Consider the following 22,327-nt stretch of genomic DNA (forward strand, 5'->3'; position numbering starts at 1 on the left):
CACCACGGCAGAGAGACCCGGGGACCCGGGGACAGAGGAGGAGACAGGCCGGGAAACAAGCGGCCCCACGGGGGCCCGGCGCGGTCCGGAGAGGCCGGTCGCGGGGCTCCGCCGGGCCGGGCGGCCGCGCTCCGCAGACCCACCCCCGCCCCTCGGCCGCTCGCCCAAGATGGCGATGGAGGGGCGGGCGAGGCGGCCGCAGCCCCGGCCCCCGCGCCGGCCCCCGCTCGGGCCCGGGCCCCCGAGGCCGCGCCCCCGCCCGCGGCGCCGCGCCTCCCCGGGCCGCTGACGCCGGCGCCCGCCCCGCGGCCGAGAGCGGCGGCCCCATGGCGCGGGGGCACGCGGGCCGCGGGCTGCTGGCGCTCACCCTGTGCCTGCTGGCCGCGCGCGGTAAGGCCGGCTCCGGGCGGCCCCGGGCGGCCCCGGGCGGCTCCGGGCAGGCGGGCGGGCGGCCGGGGCTGCGGGCGGCGACCCGGCGGGTGTGTGTCCTTGGTTTTCCGAGTCCCGAGTGAGTGAGCGAGTGCGCGGCTGCGTGTGCGAGTGCGAGTGCGAGTGTGAGTGTGTGTGTGTGTGTATGAGTGTGTGACTGTGTGTGTGTGTGTGAATGTGCCCGTGTGTGTCTGTGTGTGAATGTGTGTGTATGAGCGTGTGAGTGTGTGTGTGCCTGTGAGTGTGCCTATGTGTGTGCCTGTGTGTCTCTGTGTGTGTATGTATGAGTGTGTGTGTATGAGTGTGAGTGTATGTGCCTGTGTGTGTCTCAGTGTGTGAGTGTGTGTGCGCGCCTGTGTGTGTCTCTCTGTGTGTGCGTGTGTGTGTGTGTTTGCCTGTGTGTGTCTCAGTGTGTGTGTGAGTGTGGGTGTGCCTGTGTGTGTCTCAGTGTGTGTGTGCCTGTGTCTCTGAGTGTGTGAGTGTGTGTCTGTGAGTGTGTGTGTGTGTGTGAGTGTCTGTGTGTTTCAGTGTGTGAGTGTGTGTGTGTGTGTGTGTGTGAGTGTGAGCGTGTGTGTGTCTGTGTGTGTGTCTGTGTGTGTCTGTGAGTGTGAGTGTGTGTGTCTGTGAGTGTGTGAGTGTGTGTGTCTGTGTGTATGTGAGTGTCTGTGTGTGAGTGTCTGTGTGTTTCAGTGTGTGAGTGTGAGTGTGTGTGTGTCTGTCTGTGAGTGTGTGTGAGTGTGTCTGTCTGAGTGTGAGTGTGTCTGTGAGTGTGTGAGTGTGAGTGTGTGTGAGTGTGAGTGTGTGTGTGTCTGTGAGTGTGTGTGTGAGTGTGTGTGTGTCTGTGAGTGTGTGTGTGAGTGTGTGTGTCTGTCTGTGAGTGTGTGTGTGAGTGTGAGTGTGTCTGTCTGTGAGTGTGAGTGTGTGTGCGCGATGGCCAGGCTGGGGAGGGTCTGGGGTCGGTCCGTGGTGCTGTGGGTGCGGTGTCGGAGTGGCGGGGCTGCGGGGAGGTGGGTGACCAGCGGGCAGGCTTCCCCTGCCTCCTGCCTCGGGCTGAGCTGTGGGAGCTGTGGGTGGGGGCTGTGGGTGGGAGCTGTGGGTGGGGGCTGTGGGTGGGGGGCTGTGGGTGGGAGCTGTGGGGGGGGCTGTGGGTGGGGGGCGTGGGTGGGAGCTGTGGGTGGGGGGCTATGGGTGGGGGGCGGTGGGTGGGAGCTGTGGGTGGGGAGCTGTGGGTGGGGGGCTGTGGGTGCTGTGGGTGGGGAGCTGTGGGTGGGGGGCTGTGGGTGCTGTGGGTGGGAGCTGTGGGTGGGGAGCTGTGGGTGGGGAGCTGTGGGTGGGAGCTGTGGGTGGGGGCTGTGGGTGGGGGGCTGTGGGTGCTGTGGGTGGGGGGCTGTGGGTGCTGTGAGTGGGGGGCTGTGGGTGCTGTGGGTGGGGAGCTGTGGGTGGGAGCTGTGGGTGGGGGCTGTGGTGGGTGCTGCGCCTCCGTCGGTGTCCAGACCGGGTGTAACTGTGTTTGTGAGCTGAGCTAATGTTTGGCCTTGGCTGGGGAGTGTCCTTGTGGCGGCGGGGGGGACCGGGCAGGTTTCTGATGGAGATGGAGGAGGGTAAGGGGGGAAGCGGTGGTAAAACTCAACTTTGCCCGGAGGGTGTGGCCCGGGAGCTGGGGGATGCGCAGGGCCGGACTGGGCCGAGGGAGAGGGCAGGAAACCAGTTGCTTTTGTGGACGCACCCAACACTCCGTGCCACTGCGGCCCCAGCCCCAGGGGCAGGTCAGCGGAGCGCGGCGAGGTCTGCGCGGCCGCCCGCCTCCGCCTCATGAGGGTGGACCAAGTCAGAGTGACCGCGCCGGAGAAAGGGCCGAGTCCCCAGTCGCTATGCCTAGCCCCTGGCCCTTCCGCTTTCTGCCCTGTGTGAGTTTGGGGGGCGGCCCGTGGGGAAGGCAGGCAGGCAGGCAGGTAGTAGGGCTGGGAGGGAGGGGGCTGCCGCTTTGTTCGCCCATTCTTGCCTTCCCTGTGGAGCGGGAGCTGAGGATGTGTCCCAAGCCTGTCGGGGAGGGACTTGGAGCGGGATGGGGGTGGGGAGGGGATTTCTCTCCAGCTGCTGCGGCTTTCCAGAGAGACCCAGCCAGGCCGCGTGGGAGGCAGCAGGGATGGCGGAGGGGGTAGGAGCCTTACCCTGGTCAACCCCAGGCCCATCTCCTGGAAACCCAAACTGCGGGGTCTGCTGGGACCCCTTCTCTCCCCACAAAGACACGCCCCTTTCTAGGCTGCCTGCTCCGGGGAAATGGGGGGCTCAGGGTTGTCAGGTGAAGAGCAGAGCACATATCCTGGAGCCCAGGTGAGGAAAGGCCGTGCTCCCTGGCTCTGGCTTCTCCAAGAGCTCCAGACAGCAAGGGCCCAGCGTTAGCCGACAGAGCGGGCCCAGGGCTGGGAAGGCGCTGGAGCATTACGAATCCCAGCGGGGCCTCTGGCGAGGGGCTGGGTTTGCCTGGAAGACCAGAGGCAGGGACAGACCTGGGGCTCCCTCCACAGCAGGGTGTGGGGCTAAAGCAACTACTCTCCCAGCCTCCAGGCCCCGAACCTTGGCTGTACACAGCTCAGCCCCTTTGGGATACGCCTATAGAGCTCTGTGGAGCTACAGTGATCTGGACCAAGGCTGCTCATTCCTTCCTTCATTCATTCATTCAACAAATATTTGCTGAGCATCATCATCATTATTATTATTATGAGGCTAGCATGTGCCTAGAATACAGTAAATAAGGTGGCAGGCTTGGTCCCTGTGTGCAGAGCTGCCAGTCTGGTGGGGAGAGACGGACAGGTCCTCGGGAAAGGCTTCCTTCAGGAAGCAATGAGCAATGGCGCTCAGGGCCCGAGTCAGCCCCAGAGGAGAGTGGTGATGGGGAGGTTTCCCAGAGAGAACAGCATGTGCAAACGCCCAGAGGTGACTCCGTTTGGAGTTTGGACCATTGAATGAAGGTAAACCTGGCTGGGGTGTAGAGCACCAGGGGCGAGAGTGGAGCAGGTTGGGAAGGTGGGATGGGCCATGGAGTGTCCAGGGAGAAGGGGGGGTGGAGCGGCCTGGAAGAGCTGAGGAAGGGCCTGGAAGCCCCACCAAGGTTTCTGAGGCCCCGGAGCCGTGGTGGGCTTTCAGATGAGCTTCGCCTCAGCTCCCTCCAGCCGGTGTGGAGAATCGATTGGGCCGGGCCGGGCCGGGGCAGGAAGCTCTAGCTTCTTGGGAGGCTGTCCCAGGAATCCAAGGACGATGGTGGCCACTGGAGTGGCAGTTGGGGTGGCCAGAGTAGCTGGATTCCAGAGATGTTTAGGAAGAAGAAGCAGTAGGACTTGAAAATAAATTGAGTTTGTAGGAGGTGAGGGAGAGGGAAGTAAAGATAATAAACACTTCAGCAGCACGCAGGGCTGGGTCCAGAGAGTGCCCGCCCCTCTCCTCTAACACGGCCCTTGAATCAGGGACTGGGAACTGGGGAGAGTTTTGTTGGCATGGGGTTGGTGCTGGAGTGCTTAGTGTGCGTTTTCATCGTATGTAAGAAGGGGGGGCGCTCCCTTTCACCTCGTCAGAGAGCCGGCATCGGTAACAGAAAGCCTCTAAGACCCTGAAAACTGCTTTCTTCTCACACAGAACCTGCCCCCTCCCCATCCTTTCTCAGTCCGGAGGCTCAGAGGCCGGCCTCAGCCAGTTGTGGTGTTGGGGTGGCCTTCTCTGAGCCCATCTTGGAGTTTAGAAGCTAGGTGAAACGTGCTTTCTCTTAATAGTGAATCTTGCTTTTTTTTATCCTCTGATTTTTGAGAGAGAGAGAGGGAGAGAGAGAGACCATTGATTGACTCCTGTATGTGCCCTGACCAGGAATGAAACACACAACCTTTTGGCAGGGCTCAGTAGTGAGTCATATCCGGAAGTTACTATATAAACCCTCAGGGATCCTGTATGTGCTTTCCTGGCCCAATTAATCACACATAACGTGTTAATTAGCATTTCCCTTTTTCCTCCTCAAGGTACCTCTTTCACGTTAAGTGATCTTGCAATTAGAGCATCAGCACTGAAGGGAACTTAGAAATAATTTTAGCACGAACCCATCTTACAGACGAGAAAACTGAGTGACTTCCCAAAGTTTCATGAATAGGGACTGAGCTGGGGCTGGAGCCAGTCTCCTGCCTCTTGGAACAGCCCAACTGCCCTGGGATTTGGTACACACATACTCTCCGCACCCCCCTCCCCCTCACTTAAGAAGTTATCAACTTCGGGCTTGGCCCCCCTCAGGTGGTGTGTCTGGCCTCTGGAATCCGCCCTTCTCCCCCCCCCCCCCCCATCCCCTCTTCCCACTCCTCTTGTTCAGCCTCCGCTGTTCCTGAGGTTCAGCAACCAGACTTGACACAGAATTCCAGATGCAGAGCAGATGTCACTGCCAGGCCTGCCCGGGGGCTCCCAGCTCCCTGGGGTGGGAGAGAGAGGAGTAAGAGCAGTTCTGGCGGGGGCGGGAGTGATCGGAGCTGCCGGGGAAGGAGAGCCAGAGAGAGGATGTTCTAGGCCTGACATGCGGAGAAATGGAATCCTCACCTTCTGGGCTAGCTGGGCTGCCAGCGAATACTGTCCTGCTGCTGAGGCTGGAGCATCCTTTGAATGTGAGGGTCTTTGAGGTCATTGGGGTCAGGAAGCAGAGGCTCCATAAGCTCTCTCTCCGATGCAAGCTGGTGCAGAGATGAGATTTCTAGATGATTCGATAAGGGGCTCGTTACTGTGTTGTGGAGTTTGGAGGACAGAGCTCGGGCAAGTGAGTGGAGCAGACAGGTAGAAAAAGGTGAACACGGGAGAAAGATCGTATCAATCGTACAAGGCATACAGCCAAACAGGGGAGGTCATGAGCTCCCTGGTGCCCGTAATGTTTAAGTACAGAGTTTCTGTCAGCCTGCGTGTGCTGTTCTGTCTCCGTGCTTTTTAAGTATTTTTGTTAGGTGTCTGCGAGGTGCCACATAGGACGCAAGGCAGTTTCCACATATATCTTTCTCGTACCCTCCAGGCCTGAGGGAAATGCCTGGAGTTTTTACAGATAAGGAAATGGAGGCTCAGAAGAGCATGAGGGGCTCTCGTGTGTATGCTCTCGAGCGTGTTCCGTGTGTGCACTCATGTGTTCAAAGAATGTTTTTTGAGCACCCACAATGTGCTAGGCTCTAGGGATTTAGAAAGCTGATGAGGACATCCTCTTGAGCTTGTGGCCTCGTTGGGGAGAAAAGCAAATAAAAAAAAAGTTAGAATGGTAACGACCACGATCAAGGTGCCCAGGGTCTTCTAGGGCAGCAAAAGGAGAGGCATCTAAGTCAGACCCCGATGGGCTCAGCTCCTGTAGGGAGCGGCAGCAGCACGAGCATCGCACGGAACAGCTTCCAGAGTGGCCTGGCCTGGCCTGGCCTGGTCTGGTGGGGACAGAGGTCTCAGGCAGCAGGAGGTAGGCAGCTGAGTGTGGCTTTGCTGTCAAGTCAGCTGAAGGGGGTGCTCCCGCTTTGCTGGTGTCCCAGGCAACCGTCTGAGGCGCTCTCTCTCCAGCTGTTAGTGGGAGGGGCTTGGCCTGTGGTCAGGGAGGGGGCCCAGGTGGGGGGCAGAGAGGGCGGTTTCTGGAAAAAACTGACTTGTGTCTCCCGGGAAAGGGGAGAGGGGATGGTGTCATGGAGAATTGCCCCAGATCAAAAACAAGTTGTAAATCTGCTGGGCCCTGGAGTTCAGAAGTGACGGCATTGATGTTTGTGGCAAGTTCTTGGCTTAATTAAGGAGGCATCTGGCCTCGTTCCCCTCCCCCACCCGCCTCTCTCCTGCGACTGCGCTGAAAAATGGAACCCTGGCTCACACCAAGGCCCCTGCAAATCCCCCTGAACGGCACTGAGCTGACCCTGGGGCTCAGCAGCGTATCTCCTTTCTGTCTGAGTTCTAATTGGCCTCACAAAATCTAATTTATCCTGTAAGCGGGTAAAATCATTTGTCAGAAAAAGGAGATTGGGAGATGGCCGTGGGGCTCCCGAGCAGAACAGCTCTGCCAGAATAGCTCTGCGTCTCTGGCCTGGTCTCACCAAGGAGACAGGGGCTGGGAGAGGGAGGCCCCTCGAGGCAGAAAGCTGGCAGCAGCAAGTGTCCACTGTGTCTGCCCCAGCCCGGAGGGGCAGCTGAGAAATGCTCGTGGGAGGGGCTTTGGGGGTCAGCCACTGCGGGAGGGGGAGTGGGAGGCAGGATAGGGCTGGCCACAAAGCCACGGGACAAATGATGCCCGCTCCCCAGAGCATCACTTTTACGAGAAGATTTGATGGCGTAGAAACCACATTTATGTAGAAACAAACGTTGTTTGTAATGAGCAGAATGCAAAATGTGCCAGAGGTTTAAGATAAAACCCTCCTGAGGAGGCTCCTCTCTGCTGCTGGGCGGATTTTGGTGAAGATGAGAAATGTGGAGGTTCTCCATCTTTAAAACTGGGGGAAAGGAGGAGAGTCATGGACCCGAGGTCATACGACAAACGAGCCCAGGACTCTGACTCTAGGTCTAGGCCAAGGCCTGGTCTACTAAGTCCCACTGCCCATCTGGGCAAGAGGAAGGGTGGCTCTCCAAGTGGCTGTGTGATGGGACTCAGGAAAACCTCACCGGGGAGACAGGGCCAGCGCCTGAGCCGAGTGCCTAAGGATGCATGTCCGGGCCACGGGGTTGGGTGGGGCACATAATAGAAACCTTTTATCCAGGAGCACCCGCCTCCAAGAGAGATGAGACCCTCCTTCCGGGCCTCAGTTTCCCCTCTGTACCGTGAGGAATCGCGAGCTTCCCACGTGCTCCTGGCACAGCCCTGTCTCCTCCTGGGTTCTCTCTGCGTGTCCCTCGCTGTTGGTTTCCCCGTTCTGCCTCGCTGGGGGCTGCCTGGCTCCTCAAAGGTGCAGACGCCAGGCATCTGCTGATCCACGAATACTCAGGCCGGGAACCGGAGCCTCCTCCGGGCTCCCCAGCCAGCCGCCCGGCCCCTCTGGCCGCGGTCCTGCCCGCCAGAGCCCAGGCTGCTGACATATCCAGCAGCTGCTCCGGCCCCAACTGTTCACATTGTTTGTTAAGCGCAGCAGGGATTTTCCAAGCCCCGACGTGCTTTGGGGGGCGGGGAGGCTGCGGGAAGGCTCAGGGCTTCATGTCAGTGGGGTTTTCTCTCCCCTGAATCTCCAACGGGCTGATTAGCGGCTGGAACCCAGCAATTGGGAGCCGCTGGGCCGAGAGCCCAGACTTGCCTGCGTTTGAATCATAGTCTCAGGCCTCGGAGGTAGAAGGGACTGGGTGTTGGGAACAGCCATTACCATTTGTGCAGCCCCTTTCAGTGCGTTTGAAGAGTGAGCTCCAGTTCCCTGATGGATGTTTACCAGGCGGGAGCCCTGACTCCCATCATCTGGTTTAGTCCTGCCCAGCCTGGTGATCGCCCCTTCGCCTTACAGGTGTGGAAACTGAGGCCCAGAAAGGTTAAGTGGCTTGTCACACAGCTGGTAGGTGGAAGAACACGATTGGAACCTTGGCCTTCTACGCCAAGGTCAGACACTCTTTCTACCACAACAAACGGCCGGCAATGATGTGAATGCCGATTTTGTTTCCCCGGTTAGAATGGAAACTGGGTGAGGGCAAGGGTGCTTCCCCTCCCTGCATCCACTGCTAATGCTGCGCCTCGCCGTGGAGCTGGAGGGGCCAGCTGAGCCTTTCTGATCGGTTAAGAAAGGCGGAGGCCTGGTTCAGGCCATGCCTGTCTGTCCTTCACACTCAGCCTCAGAGCCACGGCCTCCTTACCTTAGCCGGCGTGCACTTCTCCCCTCTGCATGTTCTTCTTTGAGGATAGTGGAAGGGAGCCCCGGGACAGACAGGGGGTCTGAGTGGAGGTATACGTGTCCAGGTTTCAGCGAGTGTGGCGGAGCATGTGTTCAGGTGTGAAAGGTTGTACCTGCAGTTTGTGTCTATGTTCAGAGGATGCTCTAGGTTTCGAACTTCAGACACCACGCCTACCTTTGTGTAAACGCAGTGGAGAAGGAGAAGTGACTGGCCCAAGGCCACACAGCAGACTATGACAGAGCTGGGTCCCTGATTTCGCAGCCAGTGTGCTTTCTGTAAGCCCCACGTGGCCCTGTCAGGCCTCACCTGCCTTGTAATGCGTATGGGGCCGTTGTCCCTGGTTCACTGATGCCTCGTCCCGCCCTGAAGGAAGGAGTCAGGCCAAAGGATGAGAAGTGACGTTGGGCCACTGAGATTTTATGGGTCAGGGAGGCAGCGGTCACCCTCTGGGAGACACGCTGGGAGAAGCAGATTCTCTGAGAATGAGGGCTCCCGGCCCTGCTGAGAAGTTGGCTAAAATAATAAATATGGATTGGCCATCGTGTGTTTTTGTCTTGAGATGGCATTTCCTCCCGCCGTTGTTCCCTTTGTGACATGGACAGTGCTGGAGCCGCAGGCTCTCCTGGCGCCTCTGGAGCCTGGGTTCAGGCTCCGGCTTGCTGCGTGGCCCCGGGGAAGGGAGCTGCAGGAAGGAGAGCCTCGCTTCTCCAGCCCCGGGGCAGGAATGGGTAGGGCTGTAGTGGTCAGGACGATCTGTAAGGTTTCAGAGGAGCAAGTGACATCACTGTCCCCCCTCCCCCATTCTGTCCCACTGTGCTCTACTCCTTCCCACAGATCATCTCATTCAGGAAGCCATCACTGTGTCTTGTTTTTTTTTGTGGTTTTAAATATATATATATATATATATTATTGATTTCAGAGAGAACGGGAGAGGGAGAAAAAAATAGAAACATTAAGATGATCATCCGCCTCCTGCACGCCCCACCCTGGGGATCGAGCCCGCAACCTGGCCATGTGCCCTGGCCAGGAATAGAACCGCGACCTCCTGGTTTATAGATCGATGCTCAGCCACTGAGACACAGCGGCCGGGCTGTCTTGCTTTTCATTGAGCTACAATTCACATACCATAAAACTCACCCCTGTAAGGGTACCCATCAGTGAGTGGTGTTTAGTATATTCACAAGGTTGTGCAACCATCACCACTATCTAATTCTAGAAAATTTCATCACTTCAAAGAGAAACATTGTATACCCCTTCACGGTCACTCCTCATCTTCCCTCTCCCTCATCCCTGGCAACCATTAATCTACTTTCTGTCTCTACGATTTGCCTATTCTGGACATTTCATGATAATGAGATCATGCAGTATGCGGCATCTTGTGACTGGCTTCTCTTACTTAGCCTAAAGTTTTCAAGGTTCATCCATGTTGAAGCACATATCAGTCCTTCATTCCTTTTGCGGTTGAGTAATGTATTTATTCATCAGGGGATGGCATTTGGGTTATTTCCACTTATTGCCTATTACGAATAATGATGCTAAGAACTGTGTATTTTAAAAAATATATATTTTATTGATTTTTTACAGAGAGGAAGGGAGAAGGATAGAGAGTTAGAAACAACGATGAGAGAGAAACATCGATTAGCTGCCTCCTGTTTACCCCCTACTGGGGATGTGCCCGCAACCAAGGTACATGCCCTTGACCGGAATCGAACCCGGGACCCTTCAGTCTGCAGGCCGACGCTCTATCCACAGAGCCAAACCGGTTTCGGCAGAACTGTGTATTTCAGTGTGTGGGAAGGTGGGCACGGAGAAGTGCAGCAGTTTGCCCCAAAGCACACTTAGTGAGGGACAGAGCCAGGATCCAGGCTCAAGTCTTCCCATGAGACCATTTGCTCCAGGCCCTGCGTGGTTGGGTGACTCCGGAGCTGGGGCCTGGGGGAGGTGGGAGGACACATCCTGATGGCCCTGGCGTCCCCTCCTCTTACGCAGGGGAGCTGCCGTTGCCCCAGGAGACAACCGTGGAGCTGAGCTGTGGGCCGGGGCCGGTACAGGTGGTCCTGGGCCCAGAGCAGGGGGCGGTGCTGGACTGTCGTCTGGGGACCGTCGCGGCCGGACCCCCCACCAGCGTCACGTGGAGCAAAGACGGAGGAGCCCTCCCGGAGCACAGCCACCTGCGCCTGCTGCCCAACGGCTCCCTGTGGCTGTCCCGGCCGCCAGCGCCCACGGGCAGCGCTGAGGCAGCCCCCGGGGCCTCCGATGTCATCGAGGGCAGCTACTCCTGCCTGGCCCACGGCCCACTCGGGGCAGTTGCCAGCCAGGCTGCAGTGGTCAAGCTCGCCAGTAAGTGCCCGTCTCGGGGGGACTGAGCTGGGACCCGGGAGGCCTGGGGTGTGGGAAGTGGGATCCTGACTGTTACCCGCACACAGGCCTCTCTTTTTCGGCTCAGGCCCCTTCCCCGGCCTCCCTGGCATTGTCGGCTCCACCGTTCATTAGTCCCATTTCTCCACTCCTGTTCTTGCTCCTTTTCCTTCCCACGGAGTGTGAGAGTCTGAAGTTGCGCTTCCTCCAGGAAGCCTGCCACGGGCTTATGGGAGAATGGGAGGCACAAAGGTGTCTCTCCAGAGAGCTCCCACCTCACAGTAGGTGGAGTCTGTGGAGTCAAGCCCCGCTGTCCAGTCCACCCTTTGGGGCTCTCGGGAGGCACAGATCACCGTGAAATAATTTTCAGGACAGAAAAGGCATGCATCCTTACTGTAGGCTGACCGTGATTCTGATGTGAAGCCTGGGGACTGTGGAACTCACAGCATCTGACCAGTAATGACCACTCTTACCATCTCCACCTGTGTCTGTGTTGGTCTGAATTTTCTCTACGTGTACTCTGTCACCTGTGTCTCTCGTGTGTGTGTGTTTCACCGTCTGTGCGCGTGGTGGCCTGTCCTCCTTGTCCCTCTCCTGTCCCTGCCTGTGTGTCACTGTCCCATCCTCAGCACTCGCAGGCTTCTCTCTGCACCCGGAGTCTCAGACAGTGGAGGAGAACGGGACGGCTCGGTTTGAGTGCCACATTGAAGGGCTGCCAGCACCCACCATTACCTGGGAGAAGGACCAGGTGACAGTGCCGACGGAGCCTCGGTGAGTGCCCTGGAGGGGCGTGGAGAGTGGGGCCCAGTGGGCAGGCCGGGGAGGGCTCAGGGATTCTTAGAGGCAGGAAGCCTACATTTGCTGACACTGCTGGACTGGGAGCTCATTTCTGGTCCAAGGAGAAGTAGGGCAGGAAGATTTTGCTCCCTGGGAGGAAAACCTCCCCATAAGCTATGGAGCTTGGGTGGCGAGTAGTGGTAGAATCCTTCAGAGCATCTCTAGACCAACCATTTGCTTCATTAAGAACCTCGGGACCAGGGAGGTTTATTCAAGTGGTTTATCCAAAGCCACACCATGCATCGTGAGCAGAATGCTTATTTGTTCAAGGCCCCAAGCCTGCTGGAAAGGTATTCTCTTTGCAAGGTTCTTCTGGGGTTTCTGCCTCTCTTCCTCTCTCAGGTCATCCAGTAGCATCTGAGAAATGGGTTGTGGAGGTCCTTCCTGTTTCAACCTCCTCTGTCCCCATGAAGTCAGTGGGTACATGCCAGGGAAGGGCTTCTAAGGTGGAAAAGAAGCAGAGGCTAAACCCTCCTGTGGCCTTCTGGGTAGGCCCAGATGTACCTGCCGCGTGACCAGAGAGCATGAGGCTCCTTCACTCTCAGCTGACCTCACGATGCGGTTGTCATCCCGTGGATTCTTACATGGATGAAAACGTGGCTCCACGGACCTTTTCCGCCTCTGGCTGCGTCTCTCTGGCCATAATCACTACCTCGCCCTCTCCTGGTGGAGGTGGGGTTCCTTCGGCTCAGACACATTGGTCTTCAGACCTCCCTGCCCTGGGACTAACCCCTCTTGAGTGTGTTGAGTTGTCCCAGCTCTTCCCATTTTTGCCCATGTCTAGGTAGGGGTGAAAGTGGAGGAGAAACTTTTGGTAGAAAAGCCAATGACACGTCTCTGAAACAGTTGTGAAGGAGAAAAAAGGGAGAGAAGTCAAGATAGAAGCCACCATGTTGATCGGTTAGCTCCATTGGTTCTCAGCAAGTCACTTCTCATTTAAGGGAGGGAGCAGGGAGGGAATGAAAGGATTAGATTAGATCTTTGTAGAACATTAGTCCCAAAAGAGACTTTTCTTTTAGGTGTGTGTGGGGGGGGGAGGGCAGGGAGGGAACTATTCTATAGTTAAGGTCAGGAAACTGCCTATAAATCTCACTCTTGGAATTGACAAGGCACTGAGAAGTCCTGTGTAGAAAAGCTGTTTAACTTCTTTAACCAGACACTTCCTAGACTCATCTGCCTGAGCCCCTCTTGCAGCATTCCATGATTGAGCATTCTAGGAAGTGGACCACAGGAATACTGACATGTCAAATTCTATGCCTTCCAAATGTGGGGCTGCTCACTGCTCTCTGGTGGTGCTTGCTGGGAGTCGGTGGGTTAGAACAAGTAAGAGCCTACTCCTGGCAGGCACCTCTCCTCTCTCCCTCCTCCCCGCTCCCCCCGGGAGAGTGGGAGAGAGCAAAAACCACTTAATGAGAGCTATGTCTTCTCACTTAACCCTTCATCCCTCGAGGTAGGTATTTCTTATTTTTCATGTTATCCTCTTTTAGTGTATATTCCTACAAAATGGATTTTCAAATTCATATAAATAAAAAAGAACAAAGATCACTCATCATCCTGTCACCATAGAAAGCCACTGTTAGTTCTGATGTTTATCCTCTGGACTTTCCCCCGCATGTTTATACGTATTCTCTTTAGAAATTGTACATACTGGTTTTTTTGTTCGGTAATTAAAAAAAAAATTCAGAGAGGAAGGGAGAGGGAGAGAGAAACATCAATGATTATAGATAATCATTGATCAGCAGCCTCCTGCATGCCCCACACTGAGGACCAAGCTCACAACCCAGGCATGTGCCCTGACAGGGAATTGAACCGTGACCTCCTGGCCCATAGGTCGACACTCAACCACTGGGTCATGCTGGCCAGGCTCAGTCATCTTTGTGTGTATGTGTGTGTGTGTGTGTGTGTGTGTGTGTGTGTGTGTTTTTCCCAAAAACAAATATGGGGTTATGTTTCAACTTTTACTTTTTTTTTTTTTACTTACCACATAATAAACATCCTTCTCGGTCTGTACCTATGGCTTTGGCAGGTGTTATTGTCCAAACTGTTCCATGAGGGAACTGGAGATCAGAGACAGGAATACCTTGGCCCAGGTCACCCAGCTAGGATGCCAGAGCATGGCATGGATGATACCCAAGCCTCTCGTGGTTTGGGGGTTGTGGTGGGGCAGCTGCAGTGTCTGAGGAAGTCCCCTGCAGGCGGGCTTAGAGATCGGGTGGTCCAGCTGTGGCTCAGAGCAGAGACGGTCTTTCCCCAAAGTTCCTGAGCGAGCAGTGGGATTCGGACCTCGCCTCCCAGCACCGAGCCCAGGCACCATTCCATGAAGCCACAGGCCTCTCCCAGGAGCCTGGGGCTGCCAGTTCCTGAGCTCTGGGAGTGTTTGCCCCCAAGTCCTCTGAAAAGTGATCCTCGTCTATAAATAAGCCGGCTCACATGTCCTAGCACATTGTGTGGGGGGAATAAAGAAATGTCTAAAACAGCAACTCGATTATGCCCAAGGTATGTATTTTTACACATGCCCAGATATAGTGCATGTACAAATATGCTATTCATAAACTCAGCCCAGAGATTTGAAGGAGACCATATGCCTTGTTGTAGGGTGTGCACATGTGCAGTTAATAAATGCACTCTGTCAGGGTATATGTGCATATTTTTGAAGCTGATAGTGAAGACTAGACCCTAAGGCAATTCCCTGGCACTTAAACTAATTTCTAATGATAGGGGATAATTTTTCTTCCATGGGAACCAGTCATCAATGAGAGTAATGTTTTCCAAAATCCAGGCATTCATAAACCTCCTTTATAACGTTGGCCGTCCCTAAACTATTTATACAATCACTTACTTAATACATTTCTTAGAATCAACTCTCTCTTTTGTAACTTAACACATACTAAAAAGAAACATTATCTCACTGCAGTAAAATGGAAAACCAGCAATACTTACCATAAATAGAAGGTGGCCATAAAAATAAATACATAAGCTCTGGAATGAAAAAAAAAAAGTGTGTCTGGATCCATTTGAAGTCATTTTGTTATTGCCATTCACTCACACTTTGAAAACATGGCGCTAATGGACTCACATTCCATGGGCTCCTTCATCCAGTCTTCCGCCCCACCATCTCCCAGTGTCCATCGAGTCCGTCAACATGGTGTGACCCTCAGCTAGTGTCCTTTGCCCCAGGGGCACCTCCGCAGGGCTCAGGGTGAGGCTCTTTGGCCTCAGGAAACTCAGAGCCAATGGGGCATTTCTTCTGTGTTCCTGCACCCCTGGGTCCGAGTGGCCTCTCGGGGGAGTGGGGCTGCAGGCGCAAGCTCAGTCTCAAGCTTGGAAAGAGAATTCCTCCCTTTTGGGTGGAGGTTGCTTTTCATTTTATAAGTAGCTATTTTGTTTTATTTGAAATTTGAATTAATTTTTAAATGATAAACTATGCTAACTTTAACGGGGGGGGGGGGGGTGTCATCTACCAGCTGAGCACAGACAGCTATTACCATTTTTGAGTAGTATTCCAGTCTTTTTAAATATGTGTGCCATTTACACCATTGTGAAGATGTGTTTAGAGTTTGTGGTTGGTAGGTGTTTATGTCCATTATCTAATGTGAGTTCATAGATGTTAAAAGGGTTAAGGTTGCCTGAACCAGTTTGGCTCAGTGGATAGGCATCGGCCTGCAGGCTGAAGGGTCCCAGGTTCAATTCTGGTCAAGAGCATGTACCTTGGTTGTGGGCACATCCCCAGTGGGGTGTGTACAGGAGGCAGCTGATCAATGTTTCTAACTATCCCTCTCCCCTCCTCTCTGTAAAAGAATCAATAAAGTATATATATATATATATATATATATATATATATATATATATAATTTTATTTTTTTAAATAAATTTTTATTGTTCATATTATTACAAATGTTCCTTCCCCCCCCATTGCTCTCCTCCACCAGGTTCCCACCCCACCCTCTGCCCTTTCCCCACTCCCCATTGTCCTCATCCATAGGTGCACAGTTTATGTTCAGTCTCTTCCCACATCCCCCTCTCCCCTTTTCCCCAAGAATTGTCAGTTCACTCCCCTTCCATACCTCTGATTCTATTATATTCAACAGTTAATATTGTTCATCAGATTTTTTTTTTTAATTTCCTTGGTTTTTAGACTCACTTGTTGATAGTTACGTATTTGTTGATCATAATTTTTATCTTTATTTACTTTCTCTTCCAAAAGAACTCCCTTCAGCAATTCATATAATTCTGGTTTGGTGGTGATGAACTCCTTTAGCTTTTTTTTTTTTTATTTTTTTATTAGTGAAGCTCTTTATCTGACCTTTGATTCTGAATGATAGCTTTGCTGGATAGATTATCTTTGGCTGTAGGTTCTTACTATTCATCACCTTGAATATTTCTTGCCATTCCCATCTGGCCTGCATGATTTCTGTTGAGAAATCAGCTGACAATGTATAGGTGCTCCTTTATAGGTAACTACCTGCTTTGCTCTTGCTGCTTTTAATATTCTCTCTTTGTCTTTTGCTCTTGGAATTTTAATTATGATGTGTCTTGGTGTGGTCCTCTTTGGATTCCTATTGTTTGGAGTTCTGTGCGCTTCCTGGACTTGTAAGTCTAATTCTTTCACCAGGTGGGGGAAGTTTTCTGTCACTATTTCTTTCAGTATGTTTTCGATATCTTGCTCTCTCTCATCTTCTGGGACCCCCATAATTCTGATGTTGGTTCGCTTGAAGTTGTCCCAGAGATTTCTTACATTATCTTCAATTTTCTGGATTCTCTTGCCTTCTAGCTTCTGCGGAGGAGTGTCTTCTGGCTCTTTATGTCCCCAATCTTTGACTTGACTCTTGCGATCTTCCATTCTGTTTTTAGGACTCTGTATAATATTTTTTTTTTCAGACAATGTATTCTTTATTTCTTGTTGATCCCTTATCATTTCTCGTTGATTCCTTATTAATTCTAGTTGATCCCCTTTCATATCCTCATAGGTCTTATTGATCTTTTCTAGGAAATTCTTGAAAAACCTTATAAGCGTAGATTTGAACTCCATATCCAGTTGCTTTTTGTCCTCCATTTCTTTCTTTTGTGATCTATGTTGTCTCGGCATTTTCGCAGTTTCCCTGATGGGGCGGGGTTTCAGGGTGGAGCCTACAGCTTTGGCTTCCATCAGCCCTGCCCTATGCGGCTCCTGAGTCTCAGGGTCCTTCAGTACTCATTGCAAGCGCCTCTGAGAGAAAGGTGCCCTCGATTTTCGCCTGCTACCAAACAGTCTAGGCTCTCCCCCAATGAGCCTGGTATTGGGGTTCAGTTCAGTTGGAAGTGGAGTTGGAGGTTCAGAGCAGTCTGGAGGTTTTGTCTCCTTCCCACCAGGGCAATCCCACGGCACAGCCAACCGTCCCTTCTTTGCACGCACTGTGCGCGCCTCCAGGACCTCCTTTTGCCGCTCCCCCGGGGTTCTGCCTTACAGCCCAGTTCCCTCTGTTTGAGCCTGGGTCCCCAGGGTCTGGCCTAGAACTGGGGTTCAGAGCAGTCGGAACTGGGGCCCAGCACAGTCAGAGCTTTTATCTCCTTCCTGCTAGGGAACGCCAGCCAGGCACTCAGCCGCCCTCCTCTCAGGCTCCATCCTCTCCATGCGTGCCGCGTGTCTCCGTACCTTAGGCTTTTACAGCTCCTCTGCTCTTCCTTCTGGATTTCTCCTTGCTTCTCGTTGTAGAATTTCCAGTCAGTCGACTTTCCTGTAGTTCTGGGTAATGTCCATTTTATATTTTAGTTGTATTTTATTGAAATTGTTGTGTGCAGCTGCGGCTAGGTGTTTACCTGTGCAGCCATCTTGGATTCTCCTGCATATATATATATATATATATATATATATATATATATATTTTTTTTTTAAAGGGCTAGGGTTGTAAAGGAGGCAAGACAGAAATGATTTAACCCATTTTTCAGATGAGAAGCTGAGGCACAGATATGTGATGTCACTTGCTAAAATGTTGGAGCTAATTCTCTCCAATCTGCCACTGAGGCTGGAGTTACAGAACAAAGTGTACAAAACACATACTTTTTTTTTTTTAAGTTTTATATTTCCAAACTAATAAACATACACTGTAATTTAAAAAAAAAAAAAAAAGAAACAGAAAAAGAAAAAGAAAAAAGAAAGCAGCACAACAAATAAGTCCCCAGTAATTCCACTTCCAGAGGACACGTCCCTGAGTGATGGGAGCTTTACCACCCTTGACTGTTTTTTTGTGCATGTCCTAACATGTCACTTATTTATGTTCCCAAAATAGAGTTGCTTCATGAACACTGTGTTGAGACTCTTCCCCCCACTAACCAATAGACCTTGGACCTCTCTCCGAGGACAGAGCTTCTAAAACCACATTTTAGCCAAACAGGAAAGATTGTACATCAGTGGTAGAGAACCTTTTTTCTGCCAAGGGCCATTTGGATATTTATAACATCATTCGAGGGCCGTACACAGTTATCAACTTAAAAATTAGTCTGCTGTATTGGGTCAAACATTTAATTAACTCACCGCCAATGCCTTGGCAGGGCCGGACCAAATGATTTCTCGGGCCTTAGACGGCCCAGGGGCCCGATGTTCCCCACCCCTGCTGTAGGTGAATGCTAACAGTGGTTCTATTTCGCTCTGTTGGCCGTCGCAACAGCACACCGGAGGAAAGGCATTCATTCATACACTCAACACATAATTAAGGACATGTTACTTGTCAAATGAGGTATTAGCTCTTGGGCACCTGGAGCACAATTTCCCTGGAAAGGCCAGGGAACCTTGGGGTTGAGAAGTGTGGGAAGCACGAAGGGTCTAGGAGGCCGAGTGCATGAGGTGGGCGAAGCCTGGATGGGGGTGGGAGCTTTGTTTCCCATATAAGTCCTGCTTGTCCTTCTCCACGTGGCCTTTCCCAAGAAATGTCTTGTGGCTGCAGGCTGGGTCCTGGCCCAGCCTTTTACTGCCAACCACACTTGGCCTCCTTGTCCCTTCTCCCCCACTGGCCCAACACAGATGTGGGCAGCTGTGGGAGCTGAGGAAAGATGCTGGGGCATAGGTGGGTTGGCCTTGGGGGTGAGGGAGGGAGGATGTAGATTTCTGTTTTTTCTCTACATTAGGGGTGTCGAACTCAATCAGAGAAGGGGCCAAAATCTAAAATCCAGCCTAAATCTCGGGCCGAATGGTTTACTGAACAGTCATAAACTGACAATGTCATAAACTGACAGCGGAGTGCAGTGATGATAGCGCGGTGCGGGCCACATTGCAAGGCCTGGCGGGCTGGATTTGGCCCGCGGGCCTTGTGTTTGACACATGTGCTCTACATCTTTGGGTCAGAATTCTCTCCCAACACCCTTGCGTTAGTTCCCATCTCCTGTGCTTAGATTTTCTTATACCCCGTTTCCCCACAAGCTAAGGGATCTTCGCCAAATGCACAGCTGCCCATTTCCTCTTTGACCTTGGCCCAGCCTATATCCAGGGGCCAGCACCGTTTGCTCTCTTGAGAAATTTGAACTCTCAGCCTCGAGCTGACCCTGCAGGGACCACAGTTGGAGGATTCAAGAGGACCCACTTATTCCCTGTTTGGGCCAGAGCCCATCACCCTGGCCTCCATGGACACATTTCCCTGCTTTGTCTGTGAAGCAAGGTCGCTGGGCCTTCCTAGCCTGAGCCATGTTCCGACCCTGTAACTCAGAGGGCAGCGAAGACTACCCTCAGCCAGCCTGCTCCTCCTCAGTAACACTGGTATACATGTTTACTGGGCTTCCTGGGACCACGTCCCTTCTATTGGCATTCTCAGCCACCTAAGGGCTGCTGACCCAGGCAGATGGGAAGAACATGGGATTTGGTACCAGAAGACCTGGATTCAAGTTTTAACTCTGCTCCAGTTGTGAGGCTCTGCTCTCGAAGTCTTAGTTTTGTCACCAATAAAATGAAGGCTGTGATCCCCTCTGTTTCTTGGGCTTGTTTTGAGGGTCAGGTGAGAGTGTGTGAAAAAAAGAGACTTTACCAGGGAAGGAAGGAGGTATAGAAGTTTATAATAAAAGTAAGTCCTCACCCACATTCAGCTCCCAGGATCCTAGGGCCCCCTCCTCAGTGCCAGCATATTTGTGCACATGTGTGTGTCCCCCCCCCCCCATCCCACACACACACACACTGTTCTGCACCACACACATTGTGGAAATATTCCTGTATCGGCACACATGGAGCTGCCTCCTTTGAAGCAGCTGCCCAGCATTCCATTGTATGAATGTCCCCAAACCGATTCAGGCAGTCCCCACCCTACAGATGGACTCTGGATTGTTTCCAGCCTTTTGCTATTAGAGACAACGCTGGAGTGAATATTGTCAAACATACATTTTTGTGTACATGTTGTTTGAGAATATCGGTGGGATAGAGTCCTCAAAGCGGTGCTGCTGGGTCAAAGGTGCTGCTGGGTGCTGCAGGTTTGAGCGGAAGAGGTCACCAGCTCGCCCTTGAAGGAGGGTGTGTGGATTGGCACGGCCACTGGCAAGGCAGGAGTGCCTTCCCCCATTCCTTCATCCAAGTAGGGTGTGCTTAACCTTTTGATCTTGGCATATCTGGCAGGTGAAGATGGTATCTTCTAGTTCTAATTGGCATTTTAAAAACGATGAGTGATGCCAAAACCAGTTTGGCTTAGTGGATAGAGCGTCTGAAGGGTCCCTGGTTCGATTCTGGTCAAGGGCTTGTATGATGGTTGCGGGAGCGTCCCCAGTGGGGGGTGTGCGGGAGGCGGCTGATGGATGTTTCTCTCTCATCAATGTTTCTAACTCTATCCCTTTTCCTTCCTCTCTGTAAAAAATCAATAAAATATATAAAAAATAAAATAAAAAATAAGTAGCTTTAAAAAATAAAAATGATGAGTGAGACACTAAATATTGCCTGTTGGAACGGGAGGCCCACTTGGGCATGCCACTCTCCCTGTACAGGTGCTCCTGCCCACCTCACTGGTGCCCTCTTCCTCTCCCCAAGGCTCATCACTCTTCCCAACGGGGTTCTCCAGATCCTGGACGTCCAGGAGAGTGACGCCGGCTCCTACCGCTGCGTGGCCACCAACTCCGCCCACCAGCGCTTCAGCCAGGAGGCCCTGCTCACTGTGGCCCCCAGAGGTACGGGGGGGTAAACCAGGGTGTTTCTGGAGTCAGCTTGGAGGGGCCTCAGAGGTCCAAGCCCTGCCTTCAAAGAGGTGATGGGGTGTCACTCGTCAGAGGGGAGAGGCGATGAAGCCCAGCGCGTCAGGGAGAGACCTGGCTGGATTCCCAATGCAGGTTCCCTTCCTGTCCCTCTGGGGGCTCAGGGAACTGGGGGGGGGGGGGGGAGGGCGGGGGGTTTACCTCTCGCTATTTGCTGTGCCTTGCAAACCCAGTTCCCCACATCTGGGGTTTCTGTATTTCCCATTTCTTGGAAAAGCTCATGTCCCAGGGTGAAGCAATAGGAAGGTCACAGGCTTTGGGGTCAGAAAGACCTGATTTGAATCCTGGCGTCTTTACTCACCATCTGTGTGACCGTGGGGTGGTTATCGAATGTCCAGCCTGGGAGGTTGTGAGAACAGCTGAGCTGAGTGGAAAGTGCCTGGCACCTCGAAGGTGCCCCTCGGATCTTACTTCAGGCCTCCCCCCGAGGTCTCTCATCTGCCTCCCTTTGCCGTGGGCATCGCCCCTGACTCCTGCCCTTCGGCACATCTCCTCCCACCCCCCAGTCCCTCCAGTTCCACCCTGCTTCCTGGGGGCTTAGTGCCTGAGCTGCTCTGAGCCTGGTTTGCTCTCCCTCCAGTGCCTGGGGTCTCTGCCTCCATCTGCTGGACCAAGCAGGTATTCACATGCGGACCCAGAGCCAGAGTCACACTGAGAACTTGGGGGGGCTCAGTGCTCCGGGAGCTGCCACGCCAGCAGAAACTCGAGCCCCCCCTTCCCCGTCCCCATACCTTTCACACATGGGCATGGACGGGAGACCCCTTGAGAAGGGACTTGTCTAAGGTCACCCAGCAGGATTATGAGGATAATACGTGTTGGAACTAGGAACTATGATTGTTGACTCCAGGTCTACTCATGACCTTGGCAGTCCTGGAGGCCGGGTTCAGTGTGGTAGGGAAGAAGGGGGCGGTGTGTTGGGAACCGATTATTCCTCTCCTGGCTCCAAGAGAAAAAAGTCCCAGCCCCAGCTCTGGGGGTTTCCCCGTCTGTCAGATGGAACCTGGCCGCTCCCTGCCCTGCCTGCCTCGCCAGGAAGTACACGTGTGAAGACACCTAATGGGCCTCGTGGTAAGACGGCCTGCTGGTCTGCCCGCTCTCTAGGGTCCCTGGCGTCTCCCGGCGGGCAGGACGTGGTCATTGTGGCAGCTCCGGAGAACACCACCGTGGTGTCTGGACAGAGTGTGGTGATGGAATGTGTGGCCTCTGCTGACCCCACCCCTTTCGTGTCCTGGGTCCGACAGGGTAAGTGGAGGGAGGGAACTGAAAGGGCAGGGGGAGGAGGGGCGTGGCATCTCATGTGTCCACAAGTCACGGAGCCCTAAGGGTGACCACTTCCTAGTCATAGCCTCTGGTGTGGCAGGAGCTGTCCTCCAGGGCCAGGGATGGGTAGGGGACCTGGACAAACTTAATCAGTGTAGCATGCTTCCTTTTACAAGGCACGTTGAATTTGCCGCTCACAAAATCATCATTGAGACCTTAGTTTCTGTGGGCTCTGGGCTGGCTTCTTCCCCTCACTTACCTCATTCCTCACAACAGGGCTGCACGTGAGTGTGTGAGCTGCAGAAGCGCCCCACAACCAGGGACCAGGCCCCCTCTGCTGCTCTGGCTAATCACACAGCTGCCTCTTGGTCCACCCAGTGCCCCCGCCTTTGTGCGCCTGGCTTCACGC

General features: G+C 53.5%; 1 protein-coding gene across 1 annotated transcript in view; it reads left to right on the forward strand.

Moving 5' to 3' along the window:
- Positions 1 to 261: 261 nt before the first annotated feature.
- The window catches only part of IGDCC4 (immunoglobulin superfamily DCC subclass member 4), a 43,728-nt gene continuing 21,662 nt past the window's right edge, over positions 262 to 22,327 (forward strand). The window contains exons 1-5 of the mRNA XM_084886595.1: positions 262 to 390; positions 10,258 to 10,608; positions 11,256 to 11,397; positions 20,438 to 20,574; positions 21,760 to 21,900. Coding sequence (XP_084742721.1) covers positions 327 to 390; positions 10,258 to 10,608; positions 11,256 to 11,397; positions 20,438 to 20,574; positions 21,760 to 21,900 — 835 coding nt within the window. The 5' untranslated portion in view covers positions 262 to 326. The remainder of the gene's footprint in view (positions 391 to 10,257; positions 10,609 to 11,255; positions 11,398 to 20,437; positions 20,575 to 21,759; positions 21,901 to 22,327) is intronic.

This window comes from Pipistrellus hanaki (assembly GCF_964339955.1).
Source record: "Pipistrellus hanaki genome assembly, chromosome: 1".
NCBI classification, from domain to species: Eukaryota; Metazoa; Chordata; class Mammalia; order Chiroptera; family Vespertilionidae; genus Pipistrellus; species Pipistrellus hanaki.